The 10,504-nt window shown below is 50.1% G+C and overlaps 1 protein-coding gene across 2 annotated transcripts in view; it reads right to left on the bottom strand.

Annotated features, from left to right (window-relative positions):
• Positions 1–4,161: 4,161 nt before the first annotated feature.
• PLXNA2 (plexin A2) overlaps positions 4,162–10,504 on the bottom strand; it is a 204,293-nt gene continuing 197,950 nt past the window's right edge. For both annotated transcript variants that reach the window (XM_037156975.2, XM_053667982.1), the window contains 4 exons: positions 9,432–9,601; positions 6,718–6,930; positions 5,905–6,055; positions 4,162–4,675 (listed from right to left, as the gene is read on the bottom strand). In XM_037156975.2, the coding sequence (XP_037012870.2) occupies positions 4,580–4,675; positions 5,905–6,055; positions 6,718–6,930; positions 9,432–9,601 (630 nt within the window). In that variant the 3' untranslated portion in view covers positions 4,162–4,579. The remainder of the gene's footprint in view (positions 4,676–5,904; positions 6,056–6,717; positions 6,931–9,431; positions 9,602–10,504) is intronic.

Below are 10,504 nucleotides of genomic sequence, written 5' to 3'. Positions count from 1 at the left end.
AAGAAGAGTGGGTTTGGGTAGGAGAAGTTGTGGGGAGAGGCAGGTGGGCTCGGGTCCCTCGTCTTACGGTCTAAGGAGCTTGTCCCTTCCTCCCTGACACACTTGGGGGCACCTGCTCTGTATGGAGGGGGCTGGTTTCTATTTTACTCTCCACCTGTAATGCCAGTAAGGAGGGCAGAAAGCCAGGCTGACTGAGAGCCAGAGCATCAGCCCACCTTCATTGAGCTTGGACAGGAGGAGCAGGCTGCGCAGAGGATAGAGCTGGGTCTGAAGGCAGAACTTCTTTCAGGTGAGGAGTGTGAGGGGAGGGCATCTGCGGAAGGCTGAGAATCTCCGGTTTGCTTGCTGGAGGCCACCTTGTGCCATGAGTAGTGGTCTTGCTTCTCTCCCAGGACCTTCCTGACTCCAAGAATGAAGCTTTATCCTTCATTGGTGGCATCACTGAACCCCAGTAGCTGACACTTCACTCACTGGGAAAGCCAGCAGGAAGGGAGGGGAGAAGGGAGGTTTGGAGTTATGAAGAGGATGAGCCATTTTCTCAAAGCTTGTTGTCAAGGCTTCTTCTGAACTGCGCCCCCCCACAAGTCTCCCTGGGGGATCTACTCCTACATGTACTTTTGTGTCTATGAGGCTGCTTTGCATTTTCTTACCCATGGAGACTCCTCTGCCCCCAGTCTCAGTTCTTTCCCGTCTGCAGCCAGGCCACAGGAACCACTGGCTGAGAAAATACAGCTTCCCCCAGAGGCTCGGTGTTTAATGGCTGTGGGTTAATGGGGCCAGGTGTGGCAATACGAATGCACCTGGAGATTTATCAGCCAGAGACTTTCAAGTATTCTCTATGTGTTCTGCCAGGCCACTTTAAGTCTAGCACACTCATGCATTACTTCTGTTTCATGCACAGCGGGGCCAGGAGACTTCGCTGCTATTTCTTGTCCTAATTTGGTGGATATAGAGGAAGATCTGGAGCTCAAGCAGCAGGGGAAGTGTCACCACAAGAGACAGTGGCAGTGGAAATGAGGGAGGCTCTATTGCCCCAGTAATGTCCCCTGAATAAGGTAAGGCAGTTGGGTTGGTTGGCTTTCCTTGTTCCTCTAGAAAACTCCTGCCCCCTGCAGGTGGGCACAGAGAACTGTACCTGCTAAGCTGGTGGCAGGAACCAGCAGTCTAAGGAGTGTACATTTGCAAGAAGGCCCTTCCTGGTCTTGTTGGTTGCTGTTTCTCAGCACACAGAGCAGTGTCTAGAAAATAGTTGCAGGTCTGAAGGTTCCCTGAATGAATGTAAGAAACAGGTCCCACGCTGATCCAAGCCTCACTGACTGCACTCTGCAAGGAGACGGAGAGCTCTGCCAGGGGTGGATTGGAAATGATGCTGAGAGACGTGCTGTGGGAGGGCAGGGAAGCCAGCACAGAAGCACCTGACACAATGCTGAGGGCAGGAAACTGCAGCCAGCCGGCCGGAGTGACTTGCTCCACCAAGCCAGACATCTTCCCCATCTCCATGTTGCCCATTAGCACCCTGCTTGCCAAACACATTTCTGGGGTCCTGTTCCTTTTCCAGAGATTTGTCTCTTGTGCAGATCAATAAAACAAAATGAATCTGGATTGACTTCATTCCCTGCCTCCCTCCAAGATCGATGGCTTTGTGTGGGGGAGGAGCAGTGACTTTAATACTTACTCTTCACTCAAGGTCAAAATATCTGCAGATTGGATAATAGTGAGGAGTTGAGGACAGCTAACGTCCTCTCCTCCCTGTTCCACAGGGCACCGGTTCTTGGTGACCCAATGTCAAGAGCTGGTGCAGGAGAGACAGGTGAGAAGCCAGGGAGGATGCTTTCCTTTTGCTTAATTCCTTTCTCAGGGGTGCCCCTCTGCCACTTCCTTTGCCAATCCAGCTTCCCTCTCTCATGGCATCCTGAGAAATGGGGCCAAGCCACTCTTGCCAGCTCTGGCTCCTCTTCTCTGTACTCTCCAATCTGTACCCCATCCCATATCACTCTCCACATTCTCCCAAACCCTCAGCGGCAGTGGTCACCAGAAGAAACTGCTGAGAGATACCCAGGAGGCTGTAGAGAGCTGAGGGACGTCAAGATGCAACTGAGATGGCTAAGTTGCTTTTACTTTTTGGTGGAGCAAAGTCCGGGATGGCAGTTTGAGCAGTGGTATGATCCAAAAACCTAAATTCAGAGCTCAGAAGTAAGATGAGGAGGGCTGGATTTTTTTTTTTTTTTTTTTTGTGGATAGCACAAAGTTCCTTGCTCACATTCTTCTTCCCATACCTCCTCTTTTCCTCTCCATAAGCCATAAGCTCTGGGATGATAAGTTTTGGGTGGTGTGAAGAGTCAACACTTTGGCTTAGTGAGGAAGGCCAGTGGTAGTATTTCTTTCAGGCTGTTAATAGGACCCAGAAGTGGATTATCAGAAGAAAGTGGCCTTGGCATGGCTGGTTGTGAATTATAATGAAAACAAGCAAGTTTCCTGAGTATTTTGCTGAATGCCCTTCTCTTCCCATTTGTCAGCTGCATTTAGGCAAGAAACTGGAGCTGAGAATACCAGGCGATGTCTGCTGTGTGGTTAGCTCAGCAATCCAAAGCCACACACCAGGGATGAGAGCCAGCCCTCAGAGCTCCCCCACCCGCAGCCCTTTCCTGGGAATCCAATGTGGTCAGCAGAGCCTCTAGAAGTTGGACTTGTTTGGAGGTATATCAAGGCATAGAGAAGCTGGGGCCCAGAGTTAGTTACAGAGGAAATGACCCTGGTCTGGTCTCTCTGGGGATGGCTGGTCCAGTTTCTCACAGCATTGCAGCCCTGTGAGAAGTAGGTGGACAGAGGAGGTTGGTCCTCTCCTGCCTCCCCCTTCCAATCTCTTTGCCTTTCTCTTGTCTTCCTTTGCCCACATTTTGGTGCTGCTTGTAGAGAAGTTGGAGCTGTTTGCTTGGGTCCTTGGCGGTGTGGGAGGCTTTGAAACTCAGATGGCCGTCCTGGTCACCAAGGTCCTGCCCCCAACAGAGCCATTTTCCTCTTGGCTCCCACTGGCTTCCACAAGTCCTCTGGAGTGGGGTGTGGACCTTTGGTCTCTTTGTCTGGAAACTACAGTCAGGAGAGTTGGTCATCATGGTTTTAGGTGTCAGCAGGAGAGAGCAGGAAAGGAGCCCAGTGGGAAGCCACGCACTTGTCCTTCAAACTCCTAAGGACAAGAGAGGCAGAAGACAGTTGTGTGGGTAGGCTAGTCATTTCTCCTGAGCAGGTGGTCACTCGGGAGCTTCCACGTATGAGTGAAGGGTTGTCTCCCCTCTCCAGGCACAAGAGAATGAAAGAAAGCAAGCATAGCAATAAATACTGCAGCTTCTTTAACCTATGCTCTTCAAGTATTGCTTGCTGTAAACAGTGTTTTATTTTTGCTTTCTCTTTAATTGTAAAAACCACTAGCGGACTGGAATGGAATCCGAAGCCAAACACCCATGCCCCCACATGGAACCTCCTGGAGGCCTGGCCCACATGCCTCCAAGCCCTTTCCCCAGGATGCCTTGGTTATGACAGTGACTGAAGTAAGGCAGAGCTGCTCAATGTCCTCAGGGAGGCCAGGCGTCTTGTCTGAGAGGCCCACCTCTCCCACACTTCTGTTAGTAACTTTAGGGAGATGCAAAGTACCAGAGATCAGCTCCTCATTGGTTGAGGTTTGGGATTAAATAAAATAAAACAAACACACATACACACATAAAAGAAAAAACAGTAGCAATAAGCATTGGTACTCTAGAGACACATATGTCCTCTGAAGAGATGAGAATATACAGGTGTGTGGTCTGTAAAGCTCGAGTTCCCGTTGGCCAGGCGGAGCTGCTTGATGGCTTTGCAGTTGGTGCGAGTTCTATGGTTCCCACACTCTTCTGGCTGCCAGGGTAATTCCAGGTTTTACTGGCCTCTAGTTTTGCTAAGTGTTTGGTGCAAACTTGTGCTCATTCTTCTTCTCCTCATTTATTATTATTTTTTTTAATTTCAAGGGAAAAGAAACAATCGTTTTCCCTTCAATTTCCCCCAGCATCTCTCTGTAGGTTTTTTTTCTGGCATTGGAAACAGGAGTTAGATAAGGAAGGAGGGACAGCGGTGAAAGAAGGAAATGGGTAGAAACCAGAATTCAACAAAAGTTGGACGGGATTAACAGGGAGGTTTTTGTTTTGTTTTATTTCTGGTTTTCCTTTTTCTTAAAAAAAATTAAATAAAGTTCTCATTATTTCCCCAATATACATCAAATGAGTTTTCATGCAAAGCAGCAGTCACAGAGGCAGAACTGGCCTAGCTCGTGCCTCTCAGCTTGAAGAACCGCCTCCTCCACGGCCCTGCTTCTCCCCTGCTCCTCTCTTGTTCGCCCTGGGACGGTGACGCCCATGGTCTCTCTCTGCAGGAACCACCTGTGAGGAAGCTGGGCTGGGACGGGGAGAGGGGCCCTCCCCTCTCCCTGAGATGGGGTCTCAGGAGACAGCAAGCTCTGGCGTCTGATCCCCTTCACTTGTCCTTCCTTCTGAGACTCCCAGTGTGACAGCTTTCCTGGGTCCCTCTTCCCAGGAACGGGAGGCTCCATCTCTCAGCTCTCGATGGACATGGCATTTATGAGCTGTTCCACCTTGTACGCCAGCCGCTGGCGCCGGGCCTGCTCGTCCTGTTCAAGTGCCCCGATGAGCTGAGGAACAAAACAGAGGTGGGGAAGGCTTCAGGACTCAGTCCAGAAGACGCCACTTTCCAATCTTCCGTCCTTCTACCTGCCTTTCCATTCTGCCCTAAAGAACATGACCTTAAATAACGTATATGATGAACTCTATATATGTATGTGTGCACATATGTTTATACAGGGTCCAGCAGAAGTAATGCCGGCTTCAGTGTGCTTGGTAGGGTAAATAATACGGGTATAGTAATTTATAGTTTTAATTTGAACATTTCACCTAAAATATCATATGGTGTGCTTGAGTGTAATATTGTTATGTTACAGAATTATGTGTTTATGAACTTGTAATAAAAAAGGGGCATTATTTGTGCTGCACCCTGTATATGTATGTATGTATGTATATGTGCATGTATATGTATGTATACATATATACATATACACATGTGTGTGTATGCCCTTGAACACAGAGGTTAGGGGTGCTGACCTCCCACACAGTAGAAGATTCTCCTGAAATTACAGCTACCCCTCTACATAGGTGAATTCCCAGCAGCAGAATTAACAATGCAAGTTTGACCTTTAACAATGCAGGTTTGACCTATGCAGGTCAACTGAACTGTGATCAGTTGAAAAAAAAATCTACAAACAAATGGACCTGCACAATTCAAAATGGTGTTGTTCGAGGGTGAACTCTCTCTCCAAGGTGTTTAAAACAATATTTGGCATAAAAGAAGTGCTATGTAGGTGTTAGATACTACAACTATTATTATTATATCATCATTATCACTACCACGTCTTTCAGGTACATTGCTAATGTGTGACTTGTGAATTCTCTAAAGCTGTTCTATTTAACCTCTACTCATGTTACGGTCACCCTGCATATCTGAACTGTAACTGACAGGATGTGTCCAAGTACAAAGAAGAGTCTAATTCATTGTTTAAGAAAGAATGAAGTTAATCATACAACACTTTCAACTGGAAAACCTCGCCATTATTAAAAGTGTTATTTATTGCATGAACAATGAGTGAAACACAATGCAATGTGTAAGGAAGTACCCAGTGAATCAGGAGAGGTGAGCCTGCCTTCTGAGGGAATCCGAATGACTTTTGAGCTTAGGTGTTTTTGCCCCCATGTTTGTTTTATCGAAATTACCCTCTGATACTATTATTCAAGGACCTGCACAGGTGTTGTGTTTAACCGCCTTGCTTGCTGCATGCTGGTTTCTGTCCCCTCTGGGGCCCCGTCTCACCTCTTCGCTGTACTTGCTGACGTAGGAGTAGATCTCATTGAGGGCACTGAGCATGTTGAACTCCACAGCGTGCAGGCGGGACTGCTCAGCGAGGTAGGCATTCATGTCCTGGTCACTGATGGCAGGGAGCTTGGCGATGTCTGCATAGTATCTGTGTAGAGAGGACAGGCTCCTGGGTGGCAGCTCAGCGAATGTCTTCCTACACCTACCCTGAGCCCAGGCCTTTAGTGACCATGAGGCGTCCCCATTCACTCGTGCCTCCCTATTTCTCTTCTGATGTGGCTTCCTCTGGCCTCTTCAGTGTGAGGTTAAGGCATGGAGACAGGCCCCCCCACAAGGCCAAAGTCCATGCAGCTTTGAGCTCCTGGCTCTAGTGCCCCCTAGAGTGGTTAAAAGCTCAGACTTTGACCAAACTCCTTGTATCGAAACAGCTCTGCTACCTGCTAGCTGTTTGACCTTGGGCAGGTTACTTAGCCTCTCCCAGTGCCAAAGTTTTCTTAGGGAAATGATAGTAATAGCTACTTCACAACTCTGTTGGATGTTTTAATAAGATGGTACAGACAAAGTCTTTATTACAGTGTCGGGTACTTAGCATATGCTCAATAAATGGTAATTAGGATGATGATAATAATCTGAGTTCCGAGCGCACCAATTCCCCTTCCTCCCCAATGCAGGAAGTATAAACAAGGGAAAGGACCAGAACATGTACAAAGGTACCCAACACAGTTGTGAGTCCAGGGTGAGTGAAACGCACAGGGTGGAGAATGGAGCAGGCGGACGTGCATGGGCCTTTTTCCTCAGGGTGCTACTGACCTCTCCACCCAGCTCTTATAGCTGGGAATGTCCTTGGCGTACAGCAGCTTATTGGAGGGGGAGTCCTTGCCCAGCCGGTGCTCTGAAGTGGAGCAAGAGTCCATGAAGGTCTGGGCCACCACGGAGAGGCAGGCATCCGTGATGCTGCCTTTGTGGATGTCAAATACAAACTGGGGGTTCTTGATCACATTCACCCAGAAGCGCAGAGGGAGGCTGTAGGGAGAGACAGAGCAGACCCTAAGGGCTATGCCTTGGCCGCACCCCTGACAGTGCCCACTAATATTCCTCCCTGTCCCCCAAATACAAAATTCTCTCTCTAAAGGGCAAGAAAATAAAATCATAGAAAACGGGTCCAACCAGGTCTGCTAATTTAGCTTAAGCCGTTCCTGATCCTGAGAGAAAAAGAGAGATGCTATCGTACCCTAATGGGGCGCTGACCCTGATCTCTGAGAACTGAAGGGTGGGAAGGGGTGTTCTGTTCCCTCCTGGCAGCCTTTTGCAAAGGCCTCCATGCCCCCAGGGCAGCCCAAGAACAGAGAACTGCACAATTTTCTCAGAGCTTCAAACAAAGCCACCAGGCTCCTAGAGTCCCTTCACAGTGCCCATGGCCATTGTCCGGAAGTACACAGCCAGCTGCCCTGGGCATGGCCTCAAAGAGGGCACAAAGGGGGCCACCTGTGCTCCCCGCCCAGCCCAGGCTGCTTCCCAGGGCTGGCCGGCCTGCCTGGGCTAAGGAATGGGCTCCCCTGGGGGCAGCTCTTTCACGACTCTCCCCAGGCTTTCCTGTATCTGGGCAGGGGCAGAGGGGGAAGACGAGGCAGGCCATTGTTGGTGCGCTGGAAGTGACTCACTGTAGCTCAGTTTTTCCCACCCAAAGAGGAACTGATCAGTGCTTCGGAGAGTTCCTTCTGCAAAGTGGGAATTCATAATCAGAGCAGAATGCATTTTCTCTGCTCCTTAGGCCAGAAGGAGGATAAGCCCATTTATCCCCCTTCAAAACCAGAGCAGCTGCTGTTTTTCCTTCCTTTTCCAACTTTGCCTGCTCCTCCAGCTGCCTTCGGGGCCTTAACTCTTTGGGCTCCTCTGTGGAGTAAACTCTGTTCCCTGGCTTGGCCCTCTGGCTTGAGGTAATGTTCCAGCAATCCAGCCTACCTCTCCTCTCTTGTTCTTCATCTTTTCTTGACTCTGAGGGACCCCAAACTTTCCCAAATATCTCAGCTCTCTCAGGTCTTGGGAAAGGCCTGCTTTGCCCACTTGAAGCCCTTCCATTAGAATTTCTGCTTATCTTTCAAAATGCAAGGCAATCACTCATTTTCCTGTAAGCTGGGAGGAGCTACCTGGGCTGGAAGGTGACTCATCTCTTCCATCCTTCCCTTCCTCCAGCAGCTTTGGGAAGCTTATGACGAAACTCTTTGTTTAGACATTAGCTATTTGAGGTCTGGTGAAGGGGACTTTTCCCACCACAATAGCAGGGTAGGGAATTTCTATAACTTGAGCCTGGCTAGTAACAGAGGACAGACAGATGAAGATAATCCAGATTTTTTTTTTTTTAGTTCCTTGAATGTGCCTACTCCCCATGCTGGGCTGAGATCCTCCAAAGCAAAGGAGATACCCCTGCCCTGCCCATGGGGACACAGGCAAGAGACCTGTCCTGGTGAAGTGTGAGGTGAGGTATGTGGTAGGCACGCAAGTCTCTACATTTCACTCCACTGTGATCAAAGTTGCAGGCTTTGATGGACTCTGCAACCACAACGTGCCAGAGAAGGAAAGAATTGGGCTTGGGGTTGGGTATTTCCACCGTGTTTTTTGGGTTGCTAGGACTTTTGCTTCCCAAATAACAGCCTGGGCCCATCTGTGTCGGCTGTTTTCTGAAGAGAGCGCTGACTCCAGACAGCTGTATGGGCTGTCTGCCCAACCCAAATGCCTGGACCTCCTTTCTCTACTCTCTGTGCTCTTTTCCAAAGGAAGATTTTTGACTCTGGCTCTTAGCCAGGCCCTATCTGACCTGTAAGCCAGACCTTAGCTTAGTTTTGGTTCTGGTTCAAGGCCAGGAGAGAAAAGTCTTACCCCAGCAGCCCGGGGGAGCTGCTTCCCCACTGCTGGGTCTGTTGAGATTACTTTTAGGGAAGAGAGTCATGCCTGTAGGATATCTGCCTGCTGCTTCCTGAAAGCTGTGGGGTAATAACCTGGCCTTAGGGGATCAAGTTTGCAGTGACACCCTCCTAATAAGTGGGCTCAAGTCTACAGCAGGTGTGAGTTCTCCAGATTGCTGGCCATCTTCCCTGGGATCTCAGTTGAACTCAGGGCTTCCAGATCTCGGGAAGTGCCTTAGATTCTGCCCTGCTCAGAATGCCTGGCACTGCCTTGGCTTTCAGACTCTGCTGCTAGTTCTCAAGTGAGGCTCTTTGTCTAGGTTCCCCCAGCTCCCTTTTCCTGACTACTAGGGATCTCAGAGTCCAGGGCAAGGTGCTTCCTGGGCAAAGGTCTCAACCTAAAAGGGCAGAGCTCAAGTGTGTGTCCTAGCGCTAGGCCCTAAGCTGAGCAGGACCCACTTGGTGGGTCTGCAGAGCATATGTGCGCTATTTGTCCAAAGAGCCTGGGCCTACCAGCCACAGTGAACAGGCTCCTCCATCCCCCTGGACCCTGTTGGTCCCAGCCCACACAGCTGGCAGCCTTTCCAGGCTACAGCTCCCTCCGGGCTCCCCAGGGGTTACCAGTTGCTTTTCCAGGTGTGCCGCACATCTGTGTCGTGGATGCTGTGTCTGTCTGCCTGCTCATCCAGGAAATCAAACATGTACTTGATGGCCAGGGGGAGAGCGCTGCCCCGGTGCACAGTGCTGAACAAGGTCTCAAATAAGTCGTCCACAAACTTCTGCAGGGTTCCCTGGGGAAGGGGCAGTGGGAGAAGATGAGGTGAAGAGTGGGGGAGGGGGATAGCAGGCAGCAGACGGGCAGACCAGATGGTGCCTTGGACCAATCCTGCCTTGGAAATTCGTCTGCAACACCAGTGATACCAGGCTGAGCAGACGGTGTGGTGGGGGTGGGGAGGTGCCTGTTGGGGTGCTGGCGAGGCGGGAGGGCCTAAATGGGATGCAGATTCCTGGGAAGATCTCCACCAACGTGCAGCCACATGCTACATTTACGCTGTGTCCATGACAGGAAGGAAGACAGCTAGCGCTCTGAGTCTAGGCTTCCTATGGGAAATGGGGGGCACAGGCTCATACAGCAAGGTGTCTAAAGAGCCAGCTGGGGGACCAGGGGCCTCCTGGCAGGAGCATGGCAGGACCACAGATGGCCTGATAGGAACGTATGAAAATGCTTATGATGTTAGTGGCCTGGGGTAAGAGTGGTTCTGGAGTGGGGCTATGAGTGAAGGGTCCAGATCCAAGAACACTCGGGCAGAGCCCTGACCCACAGGGCATTTAGGGTCTCTGGGGAGGGACAAGACTGGGCCTGGGTCCCCCAGTTCACAGGTTCAAGGACTACCTCTGAAGGTCAGGAAAATGTCTAACCTTTTCTGGTGTCACTTTGTTGGTCCCTCATTGTCCTTTTGGGCAGAGCAAAATTTGAGACACATAGTTTGATGGTATCTGTCTGTGCCACTTCTAGGAGCAAGTCTGAGAGCTGTAACCTCATGCCACTGTATTGGAATTTCTGGGGCATTTCTGCTGGTCAGTAGGGGACCGTATTTAAATCTAGCCCTGTCTGGCCTACATGAGCCATATGATTGCCACACCTAACTACTGTTCTCTGCAAGGGAAACTTCCAGCACTGCTGCCTCACTTCC

Source organism: Artibeus jamaicensis, unplaced genomic scaffold (genome assembly GCF_021234435.1).
Source record: "Artibeus jamaicensis isolate MK-2021 breed Jamaican fruit bat unplaced genomic scaffold, CSHL_Jam_final contig_475, whole genome shotgun sequence".
Taxonomy (NCBI): Eukaryota; Metazoa; Chordata; class Mammalia; order Chiroptera; family Phyllostomidae; genus Artibeus; species Artibeus jamaicensis.
Note: the sequence above shows the minus strand (reverse complement) of the source record. Positions and strands in the feature narration are given on the sequence as shown.